Source organism: Maniola jurtina, chromosome 10 (genome assembly GCF_905333055.1).
Source record: "Maniola jurtina chromosome 10, ilManJurt1.1, whole genome shotgun sequence".
Taxonomy (NCBI): Eukaryota; Metazoa; Arthropoda; class Insecta; order Lepidoptera; family Nymphalidae; genus Maniola; species Maniola jurtina.
In genome coordinates, this window is record NC_060038.1 from 14,930,758 (window position 1) to 14,958,370 (window position 27,613).

At 38.9% G+C, this 27,613-nt stretch overlaps 1 protein-coding gene and 1 long non-coding RNA gene across 2 annotated transcripts; one reads left to right on the plus strand and one right to left on the minus strand.

The window, feature by feature from the left end:
• The first annotated feature begins 139 nt into the window (after positions 1-139).
• On the plus strand, positions 140-25,680 carry LOC123868783 (neuropeptide CCHamide-2). Its single transcript, XM_045911395.1, has 6 exons — positions 140-255; positions 10,227-10,301; positions 17,099-17,166; positions 19,334-19,457; positions 23,261-23,334; positions 24,095-25,680. Exons 2-6 carry the CDS (start codon positions 10,232-10,234, stop codon positions 24,155-24,157), a joined length of 399 nt encoding a protein of 132 aa, XP_045767351.1. The 5' UTR covers positions 140-255; positions 10,227-10,231; the 3' UTR covers positions 24,158-25,680.
• On the minus strand, positions 9,649-27,607 carry LOC123868794. Its single transcript, XR_006796722.1, has 3 exons — positions 27,597-27,607; positions 25,191-25,196; positions 9,649-9,792 (listed from the first exon to the last, which is right to left on the minus strand). It is a non-coding gene; the product is annotated as an uncharacterized LOC123868794 (long non-coding RNA).
• Between the last annotated feature and the right edge of the window lie 6 nt (positions 27,608-27,613).

Below are 27,613 nucleotides of genomic sequence, written 5' to 3' on the forward strand. Positions count from 1 at the left end.
CAGTTGTTAAAACTTAAGCAATGAAATGTAACTTTTTTAATCCCACGCAATGCCGTGTCTACTACATTCTCAGTTCTACGGTCGACGCTTAAAAGCGCGCGTTCGGGCCACCTTGGCGCACTTAAAGCTACGCGCGCGAACACGGCACCTGGTCACCTCAGCTGCACGACCTGCACACGCCAGCACTCCTCAACATCTCAACTCCTCAACACCTCAACACCTCAACAGCTGAACAGCTCACCTGATCATCCACACGTAAGTAATAGTTAATAGTTTGAAATTTCACTCTTTTATTATTGTAGCAGTTTTAGGTCATTTTCGAAAACTTAATAAAGTTGAAAACAGAAAATGTAAAGAAAAAACTTTTCGCTGCCGGGATTATTCAAATTTTTTTTTAAATCAGGTAACATTTTAATAATTTTAAATTCGTCAATAGGTATATTTCAAAATTTTCCTAATGATAAGATTACACATTCAGATTGTCTTGCTTGAAGATTTCAATGGCAGATTTTAATGAATTGTTTTTAAAAAATATAGCAAGGTTTATCAAACACTAAAATAAACAAGTCTGCCAAGTAAATGAAAACCACGACTGTCCTGCTAACTAAAATGACTTTCACGTCACTTTTCACGTGGGAGGTTCGGCCGTGGCAAGTTACCACCCTACCGACAAAGCCGTGCCGTCAAGCGTTCCAGTATGATGCCGGTAAAGGGGTATAGTTTTAATAAAAAACTGCCATACCCCTTACAGGTCAGCCCGCTTCCATCTGAGACTGCATCATCACTCACTACCAGGTGAGATTGCAGTCAACGGCTAACTTATACATGAATAAAATAAGAAAAAATTGTAAAAGTTTAATATTTATTCTTCTTAGTACAATAGCAAAAAAATTTTGGAGACCTCCACTTTTTTGTTTGTAAAATCCTTTATGGCAATTTTTTTTCGTATAAAATATAGCCTATGTCACCCGGACCTTTTACATACATACATAGACTGCTAAAATGATAACCCTTCCTTTCGGCTTTGCCGAAGTAGGGTAAGAATGTCATCCAAGTCACTGTAACGAGGCAGGGTGCCCAGAACGCTGGCTGTGTTACCTCGTAGAATGGCCAGACTAATATGCTGACCGAGGTAACTGCGAGACCTCCGGTCACCCGTGGACTCCACGAGACGGGATGACAGGTCCTTAAAAAAGTTTAATTGAATGAAAAATATTTTGATTTGGATTTTATTGCACTATTTTGCATGCAGTTGCAAATAGTTAAATCCAACAATTTGTCAGCGCTGTCTCCGACGCAGGCACTCGAGCCTATCGGGAATATCCCGACACAGCTCTTTAAAACGTTTATGTCATACGAGTATTGCTTAGGTACAATACTAAAGGCTGTTTTACGCAGGCCTGTAAAAAAAAGTAGGCGTAAGTAAAAATGTTTATAAAATTAATCAATTTTGGTCTCATTAGATTTAGTACACCTTAATCTAGGCTCGTACGTTTAATTTTTTTAGTATTTTAGTCTAGCTAAATTACAAAAAAAAATACTCAAGAAAGTTTTTAGGTCAAAAATATGGATATTAAGACGCTAGTAACTTTTAACATAAGGAATATTTCTTTAAAATTAAAACGTACGAGTATAGTTCATTATTATATCTACAACATTATGCTCAAATTATTATGAATACTGGATTACATTTACCGGGAGAAAAACGTTATCGCTTTTGTATGTAAGTTTACAACTAGACGATTCTCTTAAGAAATAAGATGTTATTATAATGTTGTTTTTTACGTAAATAGCTGTTTTCTATGCAGAGACGTGATGTGCAGCGCCGCTCTAGTGCGACATGCATCATACGAAATGAAATATTCGCGAAATATTAACGAATAATAATATAATAAAAAAATAAATCTATCTAATCTTAGTTACAAGAGAGTTGGCGATCTACACAACAGGCTGAATAGACACCGTAACAGGCTTGCGACTCCTACGCTCCGCCTCAGGAAGGTCCAAAAGTCATTTGTGGGAATGGGTATAATCTTTTATAACAAAATTCCTCAATCAATTTTGGACTTGCCTTTACACAGGTTCAAAAAACTACTATCGAAGATTATGTAAATGATAAAAAAGCGTGGATTTGACCTGCGATTCGCTCCAGCAATGCGCAGGACTTCAATTGCTTTTATACATGGCATAATATTGTATATCAAATCTTTGAAAAGAGCAACCGCCGAGTTTCTTGCTGGTTCTTCTCGGTAGGAAAGGCATTCCGAACCAGTGGTAAATGCTTTTGAGGATTCAAAAGAACTTGTAAAAGTCTAATTGAATAAAAATATTTTGAATTTGAATAAAAATATTCAATTATTTTGACGCTTTGTGCCGCGCGTGGTGCGCCGTAGTGCGCCAACTCTGTACCAAATTTCATCAAAATCGGTTAAACTCTTAGGACATGAAAAGCTTTCAGACAGACAGACAAACAGACAGACAGACACACTTTCGCATTTATAATATTAGTATGTATTTGGATAAATATAAAAAAATATAAGTGAGTATATTATATTTTGACGCTAAAGTGCGGTCCGGCCCTGGCTACAGTCATTGTGCCAGAGAAGTCGGCAATGAAGGGAAAATTCCCAGGTAGCGCTACGACTAATGAATATCTAGGAGATGTAAAGTAGATTATTACCAATTATTGTAAGCGGGTTATATAAACGTCAACGCGGGTTCCCAAACAGTCAATCCAGATAAGTGCAATTAGGAATACCTGAACACTGGGGGGGGATTCCCCGAATGCATAATACATCGCGCAAACTTAGATACATCATTTGAATATTTACTAACACATAAACTTGATATCCTTTTTAGGATTCTACTCCGCTTCTAAAGCGGGTCGATTTATTTTGTCTCGTCTAACTTATAGTGTGGTGTACGTTTTTTTTCTTATAAAATGTAGCCTAGGTCACCCGGACTATAATAACGGTTCGATTGACACCTCATTCATGAAAATCGGCTCAGTAGCTTAGGCGCTAGGTCGAACACACGTAAATACAAACCTATATAGACTGCTAAAATTATAACCCTTTCTTTTGGCTTTGCCGTAGTCAGGTAAAAATAGTGTAAGTGTGTGTAAACCATTTTTCGATACACCGCTCGCGACGGGCAACTACAGAACGCTACACTGCGCGTGGCCCGACACTGTTTCTCATTATTTTCTTTTGTGCGACAGCACAATCTAGTAACTAAATAATACCCGACTACGGCAAAGCCAAAAGAAAGGGTTTTGATTTTACCAGTCTATGTATTGTAAATATTTTTGAAAATCATATTTATCTTGTTGCGTTTTTTTAAATCAAATTTATTTATAGGGGTTTGGTCACAAAGTGAACATGTCACCCTTGTAGAATCTAAATCGTATACAAAATTATCTTAAAAATATCTTACTCTCTACGTCTTAGTCCTCTTAATACTAATTTATAAAATATGGTACAGCATCCTTGCTCCCGGAATCCAAGAAGGCAAGAATGTTTTACAATTTTTTTTTTTTAATTATATAGACTAGCGCTTGGCTGTAATTAGACCTGCTAGCAAGTGATGATGCAGCCTAAGATGGAGCGCGCTTGCCTAGAAGTTGCCTATTCACTCTTGACTTGAAGGTACCCATATTATAGGTGGAAGGGAAAACTGACGCCGGAAGGGCGTTCCATATCCTAGCGGTTCGAATTAGGAAAGAGGAAGCAAATCGTTTTGTACGTGTTCGAGGAATTTCGACTACGTACGGATGCAGACCTTGACGATGCCTGGCAGTACGATGGTAGAAAGGTGAAGGAGGAACCAGGTCAAAGAGTTCTTGTCCAAATTAGTATCTAGTTGCGTTTTCATTTAGTGCAGCAAACGTGAACCGTTCACGCTCGCTGTGCAAACGAGATTTGAATCAATCCTCGCCTGACGCCTGACGCCTGACGCCTGAGGGCTGAGGCTCGAGGCGATCGGAAGCTGTCACTGTCACGTGCAGCGAATGAGTTTAGCCCACACGAGAAATGATACCTCGCTGCTGTATCCAACACTAAAGCGGAACTTATTATTTTCATGCATGTTCAGATTAATATCACGCAACTAATTTCAATACACACGAAGTTAGACGTTTATACGTGAAATTGCTTATGAAATTAATGTCATAAAACTAATTTCGTGCCATTAAATTCATATTGTAGCTCGGCTTAAGGACACTATCTCACTGGGACAGCGGTGGCGGCGCAACCACTCACGCTACCTTTTTACGGAAGGTATCTCACCTGATGATTACCTACTACTACTGAAAAATCCTATTAAAAAACTTTTCAAAAGAATAAAACCGACTTCAAAAACCTAATTTTTGTTTTGCTACACGTGTAATGTACCTTGGTATGAAGTCGAGCGAGCATATTAAAACAAAATTAGAACATTTACACGTGTAGCTAAACAAAAATTATTTTCTGCTTTTTAGTGTTTGTGGTTTTTGAAGTCGGTTTTATTTTTTTTTGAAAATTTTGTGATGCTGCTCTGCCGTGTGATCATCTGCGATTCTGACTAACACTTCGAGTGGAAAAACGGACTTTGTTCCTCCATACCTCATTCATTTTAAAAGATGTAATTGTAGGTAGGTAATATTATAAGAGTAGTACAGCATTTATTGTAATTTCTCCTAAATCTTTGTAATATCTCTATACTAAAATTAATGGACAAGTTGTTTCCAAACGATTTAGGAAGTGGATTAAACACCAGATGTTTTTTACTTCTTAAAGGTACTAAAATAGGGATTATTTTATAATTTATTAAAAAATCATAGGTAAAATTACCTATAAATTACGTATAAGAAGTGTAATATGTCACCGCTCAAATTCAAGTAATTATAGATTATAGAATTCCTAATAACCTAGTTTCCAAGTTACCTACTAATTAAATAATCATTAGTTTACAATATTACAGCCAAACTAATTAGGTAATGGACTTCCATCATAGTTTAAGATAGGTAATAGGTATAGAAAGCAACAGGTAGGTATGTACCTTCTAAATTCTCATCTTGGATTCTATACATAATTATTGACATTTTTAAGGTTAAATTTTAGGCTTAAAAGGAACCCCTATAGGATCAGTTTGTCTATCTATCTATCTATCTGTTTGTCTATATGTTTGTCCGTCTATTCATCTGCCCGTCTGTCCGTCTATCCGTCTGTCGTGTCTGTCAAGAAAACCTATGGGGTATTTCCCGTTGACCTAGAATCACGAAATTTGGCCTACCTAGGTAGGTCTTATAACACAAGTAAAGGGAAAAATCCGAAAACCGTGAATTTAATGTGGATACATTACAAAAAAAAATGCGTTTCAATTTTCAAAGTAAGATAAATGTACCAAGTAAGGTATCAAATGAAAGGGCTTTACCTGTACATCTAAAACAGATTTTCATTTGTTTTTACGCATAATAGTTTATTTATTTATTTTGATAAGGATTCCGTTTTTCTTTTCGAAATACGAAACCGTAAAAATGTGGAGCGTAAATTGAAATTGTAAGGGTTTAATTCAAATGCAAAACTGACGTCTCTACACGTATAACTATACATATGGCACACATCTACTAAATCAACGAGGTGGATATCCATGCCTCATTCATTTCCATTAGGGCCCAACTTTTGATATAAAAGTGTAACTTTCAACATTTTATCAACTGGGCTTTAGGGATATCGTATTTTGTATGTGTACCACATCATGTTAACAGGCTTATAGTTATTTATAAAGTTATTTCGTTATGGGTGTTAGTTACATTTCAAGTAACATTAGCTACGCCATAATACGCCCTATCTGGTTTACTTCAACGGGTATTTTTTATTATTATTTTTAATTAAATTCACTTCATCATTATCATCATCGCGGGCTCGCTGCTTAGCACGTCTCCTCTTAGAATGAGAAGGGTTTGGCTATAGTCTACCACGCTGGTCGAATGCGTATTGGCAGCGTTCCCATTATACTACAACAAGAAGTCATTCAAGGGGCGGACCAACAAACTCCTAAAAAGTTGGCAACGCATCGGCGGTTCCTCTGGGGCTGCAAATGTTCATGGGCGGTGGTGATCACTGACCCTGACACTGCTCATTTGCTCGCTACTTTTTATTTAAAAAAAGATTTCACACACTTTTGAAAACATTATGGAGAACTCCCAGGCATGCAGGATTCCTGATGATGTTTTAATTCACTGTTAAAGTATATTTATTTATTTATTTGATTTATTCACACTAATATTATAAAGGCGAAAGTTTGTATGTGTGTGTGTGTGTGTGTGTGTGTGTGTGTGTGTGTGTGTGTGTGTGTGTGTATGTTTGTTACTCCTTCACACAAAAACCACTGGACGGATTTGGATGAAATTCGGAATGGAGATAGATAATATTCTGGATTAGCACATAGGCTACTTTTTATCCCGGAAAATCAAAGAGTTCCCAGGGGATTTTGAAAAACCTAAATCCTCGCGGACGAAATCGCGGGCGTCAGCTAGTCAAATAAATAAATCAAATAAATAAATAAATAAATAAATATACTTTAACAGTGAATTAAAACATCATCAGGAATCCTGCATGCCTGGGAGTTCTCCATAATGTTTTCAAAAGTGTGTGAAATCTTAAAAGTTAGAAAAGTTAAAAGTGAAAAGTTAGAAGTGCGTGCGGAGGATCGAACGCCCGCCCTTCCGAACAGAGGCGGACGTCTTAACCACGAGGCTATCACCGCTCTACACTTAGGTATTCACTATTCACCGCTTATGCACTTCATCATGATTTATATTAAACTAGCTGACGCCCGCGATTTCGTCCGCGAGGATTTAGGTTTTTCAAAATCCCCTGGGAACTCTTTGATTTTCCGGGATAAAAAGTAGCCTATGTGCTAATCCAGAATATTATCTATCTCCATTCCGAATTTCATCCAAATCCGTCCAGTGGTTTTTGTGTGAAGGAGTAACAAACATACACACACACACACACACACTTCACACAAACTTTCGCTTTCATAATATCAGTGTGATAGTGTGATAAGTAACTTAACTAACATCCTTTCAATTTCTCAATAATGTGGTACAATATTAGTATTAATTTCTTGATTTTTTACAAATTACAACTTTTTTATATCATAATTACTCACTAGCCGATGCCCGCGACTTCGCCCGCGTGGATTTAGGTTTTTCGAAATCCCGTGGGAACTCTTTGATTTTCCGGGATAAAAAGTAGCCTATGTGCTAATCCAGGGTATAATCTATCTCCATTCTAAATTTCAGCCCAATCCGTCTTGTAGTTTTTGCGTGAAGGAGTAACAAACATACACACACACACACACACACACACACACACATACAAACTTTCGCCTTTATAATATTAGTGTGATGTGATATAACATTGGAATTCCGTTGGGGCACAGCACCTTCTGGTTAGTAAAGAGACGCGGGACGTATTATTCTTTAAAAAATTCTTGAGCTCATAATAAGCTTGACTACACAGACATACTTATAATACTTGAGCTTGTAAATTAGGTTTACTAGAAGTTAAGAAAAAGTTATTCATAGAAGCCATTTAGAGATGAGTAGCACCATAGAGTAACAAAATAATTTCATTTACATACTTTAAGTAATGTTTAACGTTTGGTTTAAAAAAAACACGCTATAGTAAGAAAAATCCCAAAACTTTGATGAAATATTTTATCGCAAAATTCAGTGAGAATATTTTATGGTTCAAGAATTTTAAAATGCAGGAATCCTCAGTACCTGAACACATAAAAATAGCAAATTATTTATTCATCCGTGCTTCAGATAATATTCATACCCACTAGCTACAGTGATTTTACCGCCAGTTTCATTATGTGAGTTTAATACTTAGGTAGATTGAATATTTAGGTCGTTCAAGCTTATTTTGTTTTAGTTACTATACTTAAACACTTACACTAAGTATAATTTTTTTAACCAGCGACTGCAAAATGAGCTTACATAAAAAATATTATGGTGCAAATTAACTGAGGAGCTGGAAAGGACTGGAAAGCGGCGAAAGTATGCCTCTCATCAAAAGTCAGAGTTTGATCCATTTGCCGTGGCCATGGAGTTTTCTGAAAAATCCAACGAGATATTTCCCCACGGTTAAAAAAGGATATCTAGTGACGAAAAGGCTGGCTTATTTTTTGCGCAAAGGATCAGGCTGGCTGTTCATTGTTGAAATGCAGCTAATAATCTTGGTAGTTATCTTTTCACGCGGATAGCATGTTCACGTAGTTATTAGATTTAGGTACTTATCATTTTCAACAAAGAAATTAATCTCTAAAGAAACTAGTAGTTCAGTGAATAAACGTAAATAAATTGTATCATTCTGTTATTTTGTTTATATTCTCTGGTGACCAACTCACAGCACATTGTAATAGTATAATATAATATGTCTGTTTGTTTAGGACTATTATTATAGGTTTACCAAGGTTTACGAGTCTATTTAGTCACTTTTTATCATAATTAAGATGTTTTAATTAGTTGTAATGTGATGCCTCTAATTATCCGATATACATTGGAGGCAAAAACTAGTTTTTGTAAATAAAATTACTAGAATCAATCTCCGGTGGCGTCGGATAGGCAATCATCGGCCTATGAGAGTGAGGGAATAGAGAGTGCACCTGTTTGCACATACACTGTTGTCTCCTGAGTTGCGTCCTTTTAGAGCTGTCGTGGTCGAAATTCGGTTAGGTCACAAAATAAGCAATGGTCAAAACATTATTTTAATTTTTTATGAAAAATGATATATATATATATGAAAATAATTATAATGAAAAAAAAAATTCTACAATTTAAAACCGTTACTGACGTTTGAGCTTGCATCCCAAGGAAGAATATTATAGGGCTACTTTTTGTCCCGAAAAATCAAAGAGTTTTTACGGGATTTTTAAAAACCCAAATTCACACCAAAGAAGTCGCTGACATCATCTTTTTAGCTTGCATTCCGGAGACGCGTAAAAGCTGCTTTTAATAATCCCGTAAAATCAAAGAGTTCCCACGGGATTTGTAAAAGACTGAAGCTTACGCTGACAAAGTTGTGTTGTAAAAAAAGGTCGTAAAAAAATTATAGAGCTAACTGTACTCGTAGTTTAAACCACCTCGATACAAGATGGCAGCCTAAGCTAAACCTAACTGTTCTGTTTGGCGACTAATTTAAATACGGACGATTTAAAGTTACCTAAATAAGTTCTACTTCAAAAAGCGAATGCGCGTTAATTTAGGATTTCTTTGATGTTTAGGTTTGACGGCAAGTATTTTTATTCGCACCAATAAATAATAATTACGAATAAGTATGGTTTCTTTTCATTTGACGTTTTGGTGAAGCCCACCAATCAAAGGACATTAAACAAAACATTTTTATACCTTCAAAATAAATATACCTACGTGACATTTTACTGTTCAAAATCGTGCCGGGTCAGTGAGGAAAACGTGTGAATAGTTTTTTTTTTAAAGAATATTAACTAAGTTTATCAGTTTAAGGTTTATCAGGTTTTTAGTTTTAGGTTCATTATTTTAATAATTTACATTTTAGATGATATAATTGTAAATTAATACTTGTTACTCTGTTTTATTAACTAATAATATTAGGAATTATTTGATATGTCAGTTTATCATAATGACTAATATTCCTCTTTCCCCTCTAATGAAACGTAAAGCTTGTGCTAGGAGTCGGTACAGCAGAGTGCTACGGGTAGGGTTTGAACCGGCGACCTCTTAGATTTTAGTCCGCTTCTTTAACCGCTGAGCTGTCGAGGCTATTTAGAGGTTTCGAAATTGCAATTCGAAACTGCAAGCCAATGGCTTCTAGCCAGTTTCGAATCGTAGGCACCACTAAATTCATAATTTTGAGGAATGCTATTAGTATTTACAATTTTTTATGTTTTTGCGATGAAATTCTTTGTATTGAAATAAATGTGTATAGCCATCCGTACATCAGATAAAATAACTAAAAAAAGTCGAATTTCTATTAACTCAATTTTCACTATGCTCGATTTTATTTAAGTCTGATCGATGCTCTAAATCTAGAATCACAGAAGAGTGGTTTAATACATGCCACCTGCCAACCTATTTTTTTTGTTTTTAGTACATTATCTGCATTATATTATGCTTCTTTACAATAAAACCGTTTACTTAAAACATTTTGTTTTATATTGTTTTTCATAAGTATTGACAGTCGTGTTTGCTTCAGATAAAATGGCGCAGAGTATCCTGATCGCATCTGTGTTCGCAGTCCTGATCATCTCCGTGGGAGTCAGTGCTAAGCGTAAGTATCTACTACCTTACCTACTTAGTAGTATTAACTAGCCACCTTCATACAGCCAAGTTTAACCTTTCGCCTTTTTGGTTTTATAGTGGCTCTTTCAAAATCAATGGTTTTATACATACAAAACTTTGTTCAATGTAGATACTATACATACTAGTTGATTCCCATGATTTTTAGGCCACTAAGTGGACATTGGATACGATGAAGTAAACGATATAATGAGGCTAAACTTTATCAACTCATCATCATCATCGTTATCAACTGATTGACGTCCAACGTTGGACATAGATCTTTTGTAGGGACTTTCCACACACCACGGTCTTCCGCCTGCGTCATTCAGCGGCTCCCTGTGACTCGTTTGATTTGGTCTGTCCACCTAGTTGGGGGTCTTCCAATGCTGCGCTTTCCAGTGCAAGGTCGCCTTGCTAGCAACTTAGGACCCCAACGTTCATCGGTTTTACGAACCATGTGCCTTGCTCATTGCCACTTCAGCTTCGCAACCCGTAGAGTTACTTCAGTTACTCTGGTTCTTTATACGGATCTTATTATTTATGATTTGACCATGTAGAGAATCTCCAAACCTTATCAACTGCAGAGCAAAAATAAACAAAAATATACAGTTATTTTCTACAACTACTTTAAGTAATTTCAAAATTATTGTGAAGGTTTATAGCATTTTGTTTATAAAAGGTGTACGACTTAAGATTGTTTCCACATTGTGTATACTGTATACCTTTTAGTTATTAATACGAAGTTAAATGTAACTACATATTACCTAACTGTGGTTGAACTGCTCGGACTAGTGTACACTGTGGCATCAGCTGCAAACTTTGGACAAGTAGTGTACTTACCAAACATAGACTTGTTCTGTTTCACTTTGTTTTCATTCCGCGGTCACCACTCCACTTTATGTGCATTGTACTTAATTTTTATAAAGTCTGCCATATTTATCATAAAGTACTTTAAAAAAAAACTTTTAAAAGAAAAAAAAACAATATACGCGTCTATAGTGAAGTCACCGACTTTTTAGAGGGATTTCTTGTCTGTTTTCGTGCGTTTTGTATTTTCTTCTTAATCATTAGCCAGCACGCAATTTAAATAAGCCATGCAATAAGTACATGTGTATGTACTGCGATCATAGATATGTACTGTGATGTACCAATTAGTACCATTGTTACTCTACGAGAGATAATAAACAAACAAATTAAACGTATTTTTATGATCTAAGTATTTGTGTAGGTAGGTACTTAATATTTTCATTGAAAAAAAGCTTTACTCAAATTGGTAAGCAGTAAAAGTATTTTTATTGCAGAAATATTTATAGATTTACGTTTCGATACATTAAAAATGCTATTTTTGGAACTCATTTTGCCGTTTCTTGGTTACGATCGAACCCCAAATCAACCTTTTCGTGGAACCGTCGATAGTATAGCGTTTGTAACAATCAAGATCTCATATATTCTATGATTTGCGTTTCCCATTATATTAAACGTTGAGGTAAAAAACGCTTCCACGCAAACCCACAATACATTACCGCACGGGGTGGTCTTTCATTCGGCACTCTCCGAGCTTAGATAAGTAATTTTCATTCGAGTGAAAAAGGTCTAATCAAGCCAAATGTAACATGTGTGGTCTTACATAAGTAGGTACTATTTGTCTGCTATACCTATGGGAGTAATCATTCCATTAATAAAAACCGTTGTTGGCGTCGCAAATGAATGAAAATTATAAAAGAATTCCATTCCTTTCCACGGTATTAGCAATAGGCTTTTATCATCGTCATTATCAACCGATAGCCGTCTACTGCTGGAAATAGGTCTCTTGTAGGGACTCCACACGCCTGAAACCAGCAGCTCCCTCGTTTATGTCGTTTCTCCAGCTAATGAGGGGTCTTCCAAATCTACGCATTATAGTGCGAGGTTGCCATTCTAGCACCTTGGGACCCCAACAACTATCGTTTTGCCGAACTATAATCTCTGCCCTTTGCCACTTCTCCTTCGCATTCCCTTGAACCTGGCAGTGTTACAAGGATCTCCTCATTCTGATTGGATAGCGTAGAGAAACTTCAAGCATAGCTCTCTCCACCGCTCACTGCGTGACTCTCAGCTCTCGGTTATCCTTATCACTTAACATCCGGTGACCTGTAAGTCCGTTTTCTCAATTATTCCTATAAAAGACGATGACTGAGAAGCAAGATTTAAAAAACCATGATTTAAAACGAAAACAAGGAAACTTTTCTGTAATTGATTCCTATACGTGCTTGCAAGAACCTCGTCATGATATTAGACGTAAATAGGCTGCCATTGTAAAGAAATTAAATAAAATTAAACCGGGAATTGGGAGTTACAGGGGGCACGTTTATGCCAGGATAAGAAAAAGTACGTTAGGCATCGACATTAGAAAGTAACGCAAATAAACACGAGGATAATTGTTTTTGCAGATTATGAACAACACTATAAATACTGATTTTATATTGGGTATATGTGTAGTCTGTATTATGTAGTACGAAAATTTGACTCCGATTCTGTCTCAATTCTGTGTATGATCAATTCATTACCGGTCCACTACTGAGAACAGGTCTCCTAGCGCGTCACGCTCAGGCTGGCCGAGCGCGGACTAGCAGATTTAACACACCATTGAGAGTATTATGGAGAACTCTCAGATATACAGGTTTCCTCACGATGTTTTTTTTCACCGTTAAAGCAAGTGATGTTTGATTGCTTAAAATGCACATAACTCCGAAAAGTTAGAGGTGCATGCCCGGGATTGAACCCTGAATCTCCTAAACACAGATGGCTAACACGGTTCTTATTACGGATGCAGTGTACACAAATCTATATGAGATTTTACTCCTATATCACAAACATGCGTACCTAATCTTAAATAATATTTTCAAGAACTTAGGGATAGGTAACCAAATAACTTTTTAAGAAAGAGTTTACCAAAACATGACGCACATAAGATGATAATCACAATCACTCGCGAACGTGTGTTATCTTCGGCAGTCAAACAGGCATCTATTTCACCACTCCTGAAGAGTACTTTTCTTTCCAAAACACTTCATACTTTACTTGAACATCACTGTATGAGAAGCAATTGTTGTGAGTGATAATATTTGAACTAATTTATCTAAACATTATAGGTAGGAAAGTGACTGACTGACGGATCTATCAATACACAACTCAAAATACTGGACGGATCGAGCTTACATAAACTAGATAGATATGCTATAATAGCTAAGATATAAAGAAAGAATTTTGGAAAGTTAAACCCCTAAGGGGGGGTAAAATAGGGGGTTGAAATTTGTGTAGTCCACTGTCCACGTGGACGAAGTCGCGGGCATAAGCTAGTTTATACAAAAATACTTGTCCCGACTTATCATCACACAGCCACCGCTTTAAATTTTGATATTTTCCTTTTATGACGAAGGCATCCACTAAGAAATGAGCTTTGGAAATTCTATCCCTAAGGGGGTTAATAAGGGGTGAAAGTTAGTAGGATAGTCAGTAGTTTTTCAAGTTATATTTATGTTAGGTCATAGGTAAAAAATAAAAATGTGTTTATTTCAGGATTTTTGGTTCCAAAGTTCCAAACTGCACGTTACTGATATTAGATTCAGACACATTCTTGTATTTACTTATTTCGATTTAAATAATTCTTGTTGTTAGTTATTAGGAATAACCAAAATGCCTTTTATTTCATTTGAAAATCGTATTTTTGTGATACTAAGCTAACAGTGCTGTGTTTGCTATATTCATAACCAACCACGGTAATGGAGGATAATCAGAAATGAAAAGCCAATTTGCTCAAACTAACTAACTACATAGTGCCGTGTAGCCTAAAGCTGCACAATCTTGACCTTGTAAGTTATTCGTGTTATCGGGGGGTTTATGGTTGCATAGTAAACGCAGTTAGACGCCACCGGCGGCTCTGCATCACGCAGCGAGCCTCGTGGCGGACATGTCTGGCCAACGTGCTTACATTAAACCACCTTGAATCGTAAGAGGAAGCGGTTTAAATCTACTTAGTATCTTATTGCAATTAAAAACAGGAAACTTTAGGTCAGACAGAAAGAAAGCATACAACAAATAATGTACCTACTCTTTATAACTGACACCTCAGATGTTCAAATATTTATGATGTGTTTAACAGGATAACAATTTAAAAAAATGTGTAATTATAAAAGGCGAGGTAGTTATTTTATTAAAATATTCAAACAAAATTTAACATTTAATATTAATGTTACAAAGACATAAGGTAAAAAGTTTATGCCTCTTATGTTTATTGTGTTATGCATTAATGGATTATTATCAAACAATATTCTTCGCAGTATTTTAATTTTTGATCGAAAATGCATATTATTTTCTCTTATAACTTGAACTACGGAAAAGAAGATTATGTCATGGGGTTCGTTAGAGCTAATCCTATCCGCAACCTACTCGGCAATGTTTACTAGTTTAGTTTCCGTTGCAAATCACTCCACTCTCTCTCTTTCTCTTTCTAGAGCATTATTTAGCTTTCAGTTTTGAAGGATTAACTTTGTGGTGAAGAACAAAATACCATCGAAATCTCTTTGTAGTAGAGAGGATAAAAATAGACCGAATTGTACGTGAAGATTTAATTGGCAGCATCAGAGTAGGTAGCTATTGACATTTTGAGGGGAAATTTTTAGGTACCCTATTACTAAGCCTCTACTGTCTCTCGGTATATTTGTCCGTCTATCTTTCAGCGGGCTGCATCTCATGAATACAGGTAGAGAGTTTGTATTTATATTGCCGATATGACAATAAATTATAAAAAGCAAGATGGCGAATTTCAAAATGAAACAAGTTTGAGAACGCTTTTACTCTATAACACAACAGCTGTCATGTCAAAAGTACGGTTTACTTGCATTGTTACTTAATCTAAGGGGTTTCCCATGGAATTAGGAAGAGGTAATAAGAATAATTACTTCTTACATCCATGGGATGACCCTTAAATCAAGGACTAAACTTAAATCGTCTTTGGACATGACAGTTAACCTGATTGAAACAGAGTAAAACTTTCCACAAAATATATGCACTATACCTATAGTCTAATAGTATAGACTCCATAAGCATTATTGAAATATTTGGAATCTGAATATAACCTTCAGTTAATAATTCGACGTTCAATCTGATGTAGGAATCCGGAGATCACAATAGCATTAGGGTTTATTTGTGCAGCCGATTCACCGGCGACGGGCGAAGGTCGCGCGACGAGCTCGGCTAACTGGTTCAGCAAACTATCGGCGATACCTGTGCAAACCTAACCTGACTTGAATTTACTGTTCAAAGGTCTTAGCTATAAATTTGGCTTTTTAAGACAATTGTCGTAGTTTGGAGTTCGAACATGTGTTTAGTATAGGTACAGTCAGCATAACAGCCAGGTTTGCAACCACCAGTACAAGTGACTATGGACGGGTGCTAACCTAGCTTTATTGCTGACTGTACTAGCTTTTCACATACATAAAATTAGAGTCAAACTGTAGGTACGAGTCTACGCTATACTTTCTACTAATACAACTTATGTGTGCAGCAGTTCCCACGCAATAGAAATGAAACCTTCAGAAAATTGAACTTCCAGAGAATGAGACGATTGATTCCAAGTTTTTCAATTTCAATAATATATGCAAAGGAGATGCCTATGGTAACTATAATGTATGAAATAATAGGAAAAACTATGTTGTAATGTATTCTATCTGATTCTCTCACAGGCTGAATCCCATAGATGTATGTGTTTGTCTTTTTTTAGTTCCGGGTTTTCGTTTCTTCAGTACAATTTTTTTTTCACTTCAATAATAATACAGGTTATCAGAATAATTTCAATCAAGTGACTTGCTAAATATTAGGTTGACTCATGTAACAGTGCGATTGAAAATGAATATAGGCCATGGGTACATAGTGATTGTATAATCTACGGCTTTTACAAATTATTACCTTTCATTATTTTCTGGAAAGCAGGAGAATAATGTAAATGTTATACTTATATTAATAACAAATGTGATTTTAAAAGAATTATACAATTGTTTTTGGTTTTTAGTTTCTTTGTTTTGTTTTGGTTATTTCATATTTTCTTTGTAATAAAGTTTTTTATCTATCTATTTTGGATACCTATTTGTTCAAAGATGAAACCACCTCGATTGTTTCACCCAAGGGATAATGACGTTATACACGGTGTAACACAATTAGGAAGATGTCCCCTCACTTTGTCGCGGTCCTCAACACCGTAATGTACAATAATTACTTTCCGCCCTTGTGCTGGTTATCTGTGTTTCGGCCCGACCACCACCGGCGTCCATCTTCCTTCGATACATTGAAGTTTCATGTTTCGTTTCATTAAACTTTAGGAGGGTAGGCTGGTACTACCACTTCGTTTGCGTGTATTTTAAAAATCCCGTGGGAACTCCTAAGTTTTCTGGTATAAAAAGTAATCTATGTCCATCTCCAGGATGCAAGCTAGCTCTATACCGAGTAGATGATGCCCAGAACTTCATTCACGTGGATTTAGGTTGTTAATGTCCTACGTAGAAGTAGCCTATGTCCTTCCCCGGGATGCGAGCCTGTCCAATCTGTACGTACCAAATTTTTTCACAATCGGTTAAACGGAAGGGCCGTGAAAAGTTAGCAGACAGACGGACATGCATACTTTTGCATTTGCTTTTGTCCATTATTGAACTAATGAAGCTAGTTAGGTACTTGTTAGTGTCATTACTGTTGCAAGCAATGTCGGCAGGTGGGCAGTGGTCAGCAGGTGGTGTAACGATGTTCTGTTCGCAGGCGGCTGCTCGGCGTTCGGCCACTCTTGCTTCGGCGGACACGGCAAGCGGAGCGACTCGTCGCTAGACGTAAGACTTACTTCACCGCCTCTATCTAGTAGTACAAGTTATACAGTACTAGAGGATGCCCGCAACTACATCCGCGTGGATTTACGATTTTAAAGATCCCGTGGGAACTGTTGGATTTTCCGGGATAAAAGTAGCCTATGTCCGTCTCCAGGATATAAGCTAACTAACTCTGTACCAAATTTCGTCAGAATCGATTAAACTGTTGGGCCGTGAAAAGGTAGCAGACAGACAGATAGACAGACACACTTTCGCATTAATAACATATGGATTTAGCTTTTTTCAAAATTCCGTAGGAACTCTTTGATTTTCCGGGATAAAAAGTTGTCTATATAGTTTCCGGGATGCAAGCTACCTCTGTACCAAATCCATTTTGCGATATTCTAAATGCGAACGTGTCTCTGTCGGTCTGTCTGCTAGCTTTTCACGGGCCAACCGTTTAATCAATTTTGACGGGTCCAGCGTTAGCTTCCACCCCGCGGAAGGATAGGCTACTTTTTATCCCGGAAAATCAAAGAGTTTAAAAAAAGCTAATTCCACGTCGCGGGCATCATCTAGCTTCATATAAATCGTTTAAAAGGATGGTTATTAATTGCGGATTTTTAGGATTAAGTATTTATTCCAAGTTAATTTCGCCAGTTCAAAAGTATCAATATACATTTAGGTGGTTCTACCCTTTGCTAACCTTGAAATCTCTCCGGGCCACTTACAAAGAAGACGAATTGTTTTGGGTCGCATACAACAAATCGTAAACTAACCATAGTTGATGACCGCAGGTGCTTCAAACGTAATTATGTATTCGATAAAATGTTGAAAGACAGAAAAACGTTTATTTTTTAAATGGTGCCACACATCACATGTTAGGTAAGTATAACTAGATCCCGACGCCTTCTCCGCGATCAGTGTATTATCTAATGCTCTATTAGATTTAGTTCAAAGTCACACTTGACAAGTTAACAATAGTCTAAATTAGTTTATAACACCCCCGACAAGTGAAGGTTACAGTAACTAGAAAAAAGCTGATAACTTTCAAACGGCTGAACCGATTTTCTCGGATTATAGCTAAGAACACTCTCGATCAGCCACCTTTCAAAGAAAAAAAACTAAATTAAAATCGGTTCATTAGTTTAGGAGCTACGATGGCATAGACAGATACACGGATACACACTTCAAACTTATAACACCTCTCTTTTTGGGTCGGAGGTTAAAAATGGAACACTTAAAGGATTTTTTTTTCTGTCTTTTGTCTGTCCCTCTGTCCGTCTGTCAAGAAAACCATAGGGTACTTCCCGTTGACCCAGAATCATTTTTGGCAGGTAGGTAGGTCTTATAGCACAAGTAAAGGGAAAAATCCGAAAACCCTGAATTTGTAGTTACATTACAAAAAAAAATTTTATGAACAAAATAATATTTTCAATTTTAAAAGCAAGATAAGCTGTACATACTGAAACAGGTTTTTATTTATTTTTATGTAAAATAGTTTTTGATTTGAAATCCAAAATGTCGGAAAAATAGCCGAGTACGGAACCCTCGGTGCGCGAGTCTGCACTTGGCCGGTTTTCCCTATCGCATGTGATTATGATGATGTGTTATAGTACTCGTAATGAGATTCGGTGCTCACGAGCATGTCGTTAACATTTGATTGAATTTTTTCAAACAAAATCTTGTCACATTTTTTTAGGAATAATATTATCCATACTGAGCGGGTTCGCTTTTCCCCTACAACTAAGTTAGCTAAGTAAGCTTGTAATAGAACTTAGAAGTAAATAAATAAATACTCGAACTTAGTATTGTGTTATAAGGCCTAGCTTTATCTTTTTTTGTAACTTTTTCTGTTAAATATAAAAATTAATTATGAATGTCTTAGAGTTGCTCTACGTGATCAAATCAGAAATAAGGAGATCTGTAGAAGAACAATAAGCTTCTAGAAGACATATTGGAGATGTCTCTTAAGTTCAAAGCAAAGAGTATTGGTTCAAAGTTTTTATAAAATGCAAACGCCTAAGAGTTCTCCACAATGTTCACATAGTGTGAGGTTGCCACTAGGCCTACTACTTGGTTGACTCTGGTCAAACTTTTCTCATTCTGAGAGGAGACTGGTTCCCAGTAGTAAGGCGGCAATGGGTTGATCATGATGATGATGCTGATGAAAGTATTGTTTGTTCCGCAGTCATCCAACACGGAGGTGCTGGGTCGGCGGCAGCTGGGGCAGGCGGAGACGCCGCCGCAGCCCGGCTACCCGCGCTACGGGATGCTGGCTGCAGGAGATGACATCATCCCTGTTAGAGACGGAGGTATTGTTTGTTCCGCAGTCATCCAACACGGAGGTGCTGGGTCGGCGGCAGCTGGGGCAGGCGGAGACGCCGCCGCAGCCCGGCTACCCGCGCTACGGGATGCTGGCTGCAGGAGATGACATCATCCCTGTTAGAGACGGAGGTATTGTTTGTTCCGCAGTCATCCAACACGGAGGTGCTGGGTCGGCGGCAGCTGGGGCAGGCGGAGACGCCGCCGCAGCCCGGCTACCCGCGCTACGGGATGCTGGCTGCAGGAGATGACATCATCCCTGTTAGAGACGGAGGTATTGTTTGTTCCGCAGTCATTCAACATGGAGGTGCTGGGTCGGCGGCAGCTGGGGCAGGCGGAGACGCCGCCGCAGCCCGGCTACCCGCGCTACGGGATGCTGGCTGCAGGAGATGACATCATCCCTGTTAGAGACGGAGGTATTGTTTGTTCCGCAGTCATCCAACACGGAGGTGCTGGGTCGGCGGCAGCTGGGGCAGGCGGAGACGCCGCCGCAGCCCGGCTACCCGCGCTACGGGATGCTGGCTGCAGGAGATGACATCATCCCTGTTAGAGACGGAGGTATTGTTTGTTCCGCAGTCATCCAACACGGAGGTGCTGGGTCGGCGGCAGCTGGGGCAGGCGGAGACGCCGCCGCAGCCCGGCTACCCGCGCTACGGGATGCTGGCTGCAGGAGATGACATCATCCCTGTTAGAGACGGAGGTATTGTTTGTTCCGCAGTCATCCAACACGGAGGTGCTGGGTCGGCGGCAGCTGGGGCAGGCGGAGACGCCGCCGCAGCCCGGCTACCCGCGCTACGGGATGCTGGCTGCAGGAGATGACATCATCCCTGTTAGAGACGGAGGTATTGTTTGTTCCGCAGTCATCCAACACGGAGGTGCTGGGTCGGCGGCAGCTGGGGCAGGCGGAGACGCCGCCGCAGCCCGGCTACCCGCGCTACGGGATGCTGGCTGCAGGAGATGACATCATCCCTGTTAGAGACGGAGGTATTGTTTGTTCCGCAGTCATTCAACATGGAGGTGCTGGGTCGGCGGCAGCTGGGGCAGGCGGAGACGCCGCCGCAGCCCGGCTACCCGCGCTACGGGATGCTGGCTGCAGGAGATGACATCATCCCTGTTAGAGACGGAGGTATTGTTTGTTCCGCAGTCATCCAACACGGAGGTGCTGGGTCGGCGGCAGCTGGGGCAGGCGGAGACGCCGCCGCAGCCCGGCTACCCGCGCTACGGGATGCTGGCTGCAGGAGATGACATCATCCCTGTTAGAGACGGAGGTATTGTTTGTTCCGCAGTCATCCAACACGGAGGTGCTGGGTCGGCGGCAGCTGGGGCAGGCGGAGACGCCGCCGCAGCCCGGCTACCCGCGCTACGGGATGCTGGCTGCAGGAGATGACATCATCCCTGTTAGAGACGGAGGTATTGTTTGTTCCGCAGTCATCCAACACGGAGGTGCTGGGTCGGCGGCAGCTGGGGCAGGCGGAGACGCCGCCGCAGCCCGGCTACCCGCGCTCGGGATGCTGGCTGCAGGAGATGACATCATCCCTGTTAGAGACGGAGGTATTGTTTGTTCCGCAGTCATCCAACACGGAGGTGCTGGGTCGGCGGTAGCTGGGGCAGGCGGAGACGCCGCCGCAGCCCGGCTACCCGCGCTCGGGATGCTGGCTGCAGGAGATGACATCATCCCTGTTAGAGACGGAGGTATTGTTTGTTCCGCAGTCATCCAACACGGAGGTGCTGGGTCGGCGGCAGCTGGGGCAGGCGGAGACGCCGCCGCAGCCCGGCTACCCGCGCTCGGGATGCTGGCTGCAGGAGATGACATCATCCCTGTTAGAGACGGAGGTATTGTTTGTTCCGCAGTCATCCAACACGGAGGTGCTGGGTCGGCGGTAGCTGGGGCAGGCGGAGACGCCGCCGCAGCCCGGCTACCCGCGCTCGGGATGCTGGCTGCAGGAGATGACATCATCCCTGTTAGAGACGGAGGTATTGTTTGTTCCGCAGTCATCCAACACGGAGGTGCTGGGTCGGCGGCAGCTGGGGCAGGCGGAGACGCCGCCGCAGCCCGGCTACCCGCGCTCGGGATGCTGGCTGCAGGAGATGACATCATCCCTGTTAGAGACGGAGGTATTGTTTGTTCCGCAGTCATCCAACACGGAGGTGCTGGGTCGACGGCAGTTCTTATTACAAAACTCGAATTTATCTCACTCTGTCTTGCGCTAAGCGCTAGCCCTCACTTTCCGTTGTTATGTCGTAAATAAAGTCCGTACAAAATGACATCTCAAGTGAAATTTTAACTCTATGGGTCAACTACCATATATAAAGTACGGTTCACCGATTCACTTTTAAAATAATGACTTAAATCGTACTTTTGACGTGACATTAATTGATACATAAAGTACAAGTGTAAATTAAAAATTTATAACACCCCCGACAAGTGAAGGTTACAGTAACTAGAAAAGAGCTGATAACTTTCAGACAGCTGAACCGATTTTCTTGGATTTATAGCTAAGAACACTCTCGATCAAGCCACCTTTCAAACAAAAAAACTAAATTTAAACCAGTTCATTAGTTTAGGAGCTACGATCACTACGATGCCACAGACAGATACACAGATACACACATCAAACTTATAACACCCCTCTTTTTGGGTTGGGGGTTAAAAATGACGCGTTTGCGTTCATTTTTACGCAAGTTAGATTTAAAATACTATAGCACTCTACGTCATAGTGGATTGAGGACTTTATGTTACGTTTTTTACAGGTCGCATAATATGAAATGGGGCGTCATATAATGTTGTAAGATTTACGAGGAAGGATAATATATTTCCATAGAATGGTGTTAAGATAATCTGCTCCCGGCGCGACAAGGGACGGTGACAATGACCGAAGGCTTTAGAGGAAATGTTTATGAGCTACGGTTTGATTTTACGACATGACTCTTTTATAATGTCGTGGCAAAAGTGCTACGGCGTAGCATCGTAGCAATACCGTAGAGTCAGTTGCGCTTAGTTATTTTTAGATCATTAAATATTTACTCATGACGAAAGTTAAAATAGTTAATTTTGACATCGTTTTCCCGTGGGCCTCACACACCTCGTGTTACGAAAATCTGCGTACCAAACGGTCCATACTTTAGGATAGCTTTTTGAGGTCACGGGAACACGTATTTTGCAAAAAAATCTACTGACTATACCTACTACTGAAGCTGAAGCTATAGACCCTTGTGACACAGTGGAGATCTAGTAATGAGATCCCTTTTGACACCTCTTGGGTACGAACCCCTAAAAATATATACGCTAAACAATTTCACCCTCACCACCTGGGTGCTGGTGCACTCCGACCGCGCGTTGTGCCAGATCTTTTTTCCCCGCGCATGCAAACTGTGGAACCAGCTCTTTTCGGCGGTGTTCCTACTAGATTTCAACATGGGGTTATTCAGGGGGCGAAAAAATTCCTGAAAGACCGGCAACGCATCTACGGTTCCTCTGGTCCATGGCGTTGGTAATCACCCAACATCAGATAGATAGATAGATAGATTGAAGACTTTTTTGCACACAAAACAAGAAAAAAAACCAAGACGAAACAAGAAACTATAAACTAAAAATAATTGTTTGCAAAGGCGGCCTTATTGCTCAGAGCAATCTCCACCAGGAAACCTTTGGTGAAAGGAGAGACTATAGGTGTGTTAGATAGTACTTACGTAGTAGGTGACCTACCTGCTCGTTTGCTCACTTTTTGAAAAAAAAAAACTGTGTGTGTGTTTGTGTGTGTGTTTCAATATAACTGTTTAACTTTATTTACAGGAGCTTACGATCGGGAGGGCGCCACTGCACGAGATGCCATGAAACTAAAGTTGCGGAACGTTCTCAGATATTGGGTAGGTCAATCATCATCATCATCACCATAGCCACCCCACCAGCCAGGGTCCGCCACGCCACGCATCTTGTAGGCTAACACGGCTCTCACGCAGTGCTATCACTACTTTAATAATATCAATGCGAAAATGTATTTGTTTGTTGGTATGTCATCCAATTACGTCGCAACGGGACAACGGATTGGTGTGATTTTTTTGCATGGATAATGGGTATAGATGAAGACTTGGCGAGTGACATAGACTACTTTTTATCCCGGAAAATCAAAGAGTTCTCACGGGATTTTTGAAAACCCAAATCCATGCGAACAAAGCCGCGAGTGACATAGACTACTTTTTATCCCGGAAAATCAAAGAGTTCTCACGGGATTTTTGAAAACCCAAATCCATGCGAACAAAGCCGCGAGTGACATAGACTACTTTTTATCCCGGAAAATCAAAGAGTTCTCACGGGATTTTTGAAAACCCAAATCCATGCGAACAAAGCCGCGAGTGACATAGACTACTTTTTATCCCGGAAAATCAAAGAGTTCTCACGGGATTTTTGAAAACCCAAATCCATGCGAACAAAGCCGCGAGTGACATAGACTACTTTTTATCCCGGAAAATCAAAGAGTTCTCACGGGATTTTTGAAAACCCAAATCCATACGAACAAAGCCGCGAGCATTGGCAAGTAAACAAGTAAAGGAATATTCATTTATCAGAAATCATTTCTGCGTTCAGTTATTCAGATTTTAAAGGTGTCTGTACGTCTTTTTGTTACAGATGGACTACTACAGGCGGTCAAGGCAAAGCAACGACGATGGGTACTTGTTCGAAACTATATAAATTGTATACCTTTATATGTATAGACAAAATAATACGATTCATTAATAAATGTACATTTTGAAAGTTGTTCGACGAAGTAAGCCCATTCACTTGTGCAAATATACTTTTTTAATATTTGATTTTCCTAACATGAACCTTGTACCTAAACAAATACGTTTTCATTTTAGGTCATTCAATTCAAATGATTTGATTGACCTGCAATGAAAACCTTTATTGGAGTTGGCGATAACTTTGATATACAAAATATCGTCTTATATTATTAAAACATGCTATCTTTTTTCTTCCATAGTAAGTAAAAAAAAATTAACAGAATCAAGACTGGGCTTATTTTTTGAACTTTACCTTGACTGTTTTAGATATAATATGATATTTTAAAGTCAAATACTTCAAATTTGTAAATCTCTTTAGAAAAATAATTCGTCAATTAAAAGTGTAACACAACCAAACCTAAATGTATGACTTCTTATTGATTTGTTGTTTAAAGGCTGGATTTTTGTTTCAATGTTTTCGAGCTGTATATAATATACTGTCATTTGTATGAAAAAGTTGATTAAATTTGATGTTTTTAGCATAAATTAATGTATTTTCGTACTGTTAAAGTGTTATACGTAATGTTTAAACTTCTTTCAAAAGTTTAATAAAAGTTGAATTATAGGAAAAGGCTTCAAATATTCAAAGATGTTATAATATGTTGTTACTTATCTTGGCTATAAATTTAGGCACAGTTAGCAAAAGCTGAATCTGAATGAATACTTATATTATTCATTTACTATGTTTTGACTGCTTAAAAAACTAAACCGCTTTTCTAAAATAAACCGATTAATTGTGTATATATCGACATTGTTTAGACTGCATGTTGTCAACAGCGCGTCAGCAAACACAGCTTCAGATATCTGGGTATGAGATTCTTTACACTCTTGAAGCGTCCCAATCACTCGACGGATTTTAATCAATGAGGTACCTATCTGTCGAAGCATCAACGAACAAATGATAGAGACACAAATCTCAGTGGACGCCAACCATTTTGAGGCACCTGTAACTACTAGGTATATATTTTTCTAAATACTCGAAATGGTCTAACGATACGTCATACATCCAAATCTGTTCGGGAATTCCGAAGTTATGGTGGGATAGAGGAACTCACATTATACCTACAATCTACATGAACCCTGAAAATATTACACTCTTTGTTTGGTAGTCATGTAATAAAAGGATTGCAAGGATAAGAGGATCCTTGCAATCCTTTAAGGTCTTTTAAGATGCTTAACAGTCAGAACTGTAGACTGAAATAATGTGGTGTCCAAAAAGTAGCTTCATCTTTTTGTTTTGAAATATTTATTAAATAATTAAAACTTTGTGAGTTGAGTAGGTATGTATAAACTTATAAAATTAAGCGTAAATTTATATATTTAGCGTCTCTATAGCTAACATAAGTTTACCATCATCGTCCGTAAAAACATTATGTAGTGGAGCAAAGTATCATGAAGATTGTGTATTGATAATAAATGGTTACACACAATCTGTCTGTGGTGTTTTATTTGAGTTCACACGTGCATGTTCGACGAGCGAGCTTCATAAAGTACAGCAATGTTCGACGTTACGTCCACGAGTCATTCTGTTGACGAATTCTCTTGATTGGATTTATAAAAGTCGATTCAAATATGCTCATATACTAAAACAACGACAAAATCATATTTTTTTATGAGTACTGTAAAAGCTGAGTATGCTACTGTAAAAGCCGGATCTACGGTAAATTTTAGGATTTTGCAATAAAACAATTCAGATTTACCAAGGTTTTAATGGTACAAGTCTTTAATGATAGTAACTTTTATGACACTATAATATGCACTAATCATTTAACGCTTATTTCAGTTTTTGAATCTCAATTTGATCTCAATAATGAATTTTATATTGGTTAAAAGCATATTGATCTAAGCCTTTTATACACTTGTAAATATCCATACTAATTTTATATTCTGCGAAAGTGTGTCTGTGTATCTGTCAGTCTGTTTGCTACACATTTTGACGGACTTATACGATACGATAGTTTTTATTACGGGGACGAATATAGGCTACCTTTGTCTCAGAAAATGAAAGAGTTCCCACGGCATTTTCAATAACCTATAATATTCACATGGACCGAGCTGCGGGCAAGATCTAGTGAAACAATAATATATAATTTTACTCTATCTTGTTGTTCTCGTAGTAAACAGTCGAAGTTGTGTGGAGCTTACCCGATAGTTCAGGCGTGTTGTAAATTTTTGGAATTTGGCACATTAGCGTGGGATGCCCTCCATTAGCTAATTGCGAATTAGGAGTCGCCTTCACACACGGGCTCCATATTGGATCAGTGTATGAACTTATAGTTACACACTTAACATACCCCAGCTTTTGACGACCGCCCTGACGCAAGCGCTGTGGTCTTATTAGATGGAGGTCCCGGGTTCCATTCCCGGCAGGGATTTGGAATTTTATAATTTTTAAATCTCTGGTCTGGTTTGGTGGGAGGCTTCGGCTGGGGCTAGTTACCACCCAACAAGCAAAGGTGTGCCGCCAAGCGATTTAGCGTTCCAGTGCGATGCCGTGTAGAAACCAAAGGAGTATGGGTTTAATGAAAAGTGCCATGCCCTTTCCAGGTTAGTCCGCTTCCATCTTAGACTGCATTATCACTTACCACCAGGTGAGATTATAGTCAAGGGCAAACTTGTATCTGAATAAAAAAATAAAGCTTCGCTCGAGTGGAATTTATGAAAATCGGTGAGACGGTGGAATTTCAAAATACCCTGAAAATTCTTCATTTATCACGGACTTTCATGCAAACCTTGATTGTTGCTAACACTAAGGGGCCTATTGTTGTCTTAATAAAAGAAATTCGTTCACTGTTGCATGTTTTATTCCATTTCTTGCTCATTACGAGTAAGTGCCACAGTAATGTTTACTTTGCGGGCCGGAACGCATTATAGTGGCTTATGTATTGTGATCCAGTCGAATATGGTGCAACGCTAAATACTTAAGTATAGGTACTTGTTTTAGTCTAGCGGAGACAAAAGTCGCTAATTATGGGCTTCATGAGAAAGCTCAGAGTCACTCAGAGGGCGATGTACAAAGCTATGCTTGGACTTCCTTTACGTGATGAATAAATCAGAAATTAGGAGATCCGTAGAAGAACAAAAGTAAGAAATATAGCTCAAATAGCCGATGCCTGCGACTTCACCCGCGTGGATTTAGGTTTTTTGCAATTTCTTTGATTATCCCGGATAAAAAGTAGCCTACGTGCTAATCCTGGATATTATCTATCTTTATTCCACAGCCAAATACGTCTAGTAGTTTTTGCGTGAAGGAGTAACAAACATACACACACACACACACACACACACACACACACACTCTCAAAAACTTATAACATACATTGAAAATTATTGTAAATTGGAAACTATACTAATGTTATTGTTTAGA

Coding starts and splice junctions, on each gene's coding strand:
- LOC123868783 (XM_045911395.1), top strand. CDS start 10,232: ATGGCGCAGAGTATCCTGATCGCATCTGTGTTCGCAGTCCTGATCATC. Junction 10,302..17,098: donor CGTGGGAGTCAGTGCTAAGC/GTAAGTATCTAC, acceptor TTCTGTTCGCAG/GCGGCTGCTCGGCGTTCGGC. Junction 19,458..23,260: donor CATCCCTGTTAGAGACGGAG/GTATTGTTTGTT, acceptor CTTTATTTACAG/GAGCTTACGATCGGGAGGGC.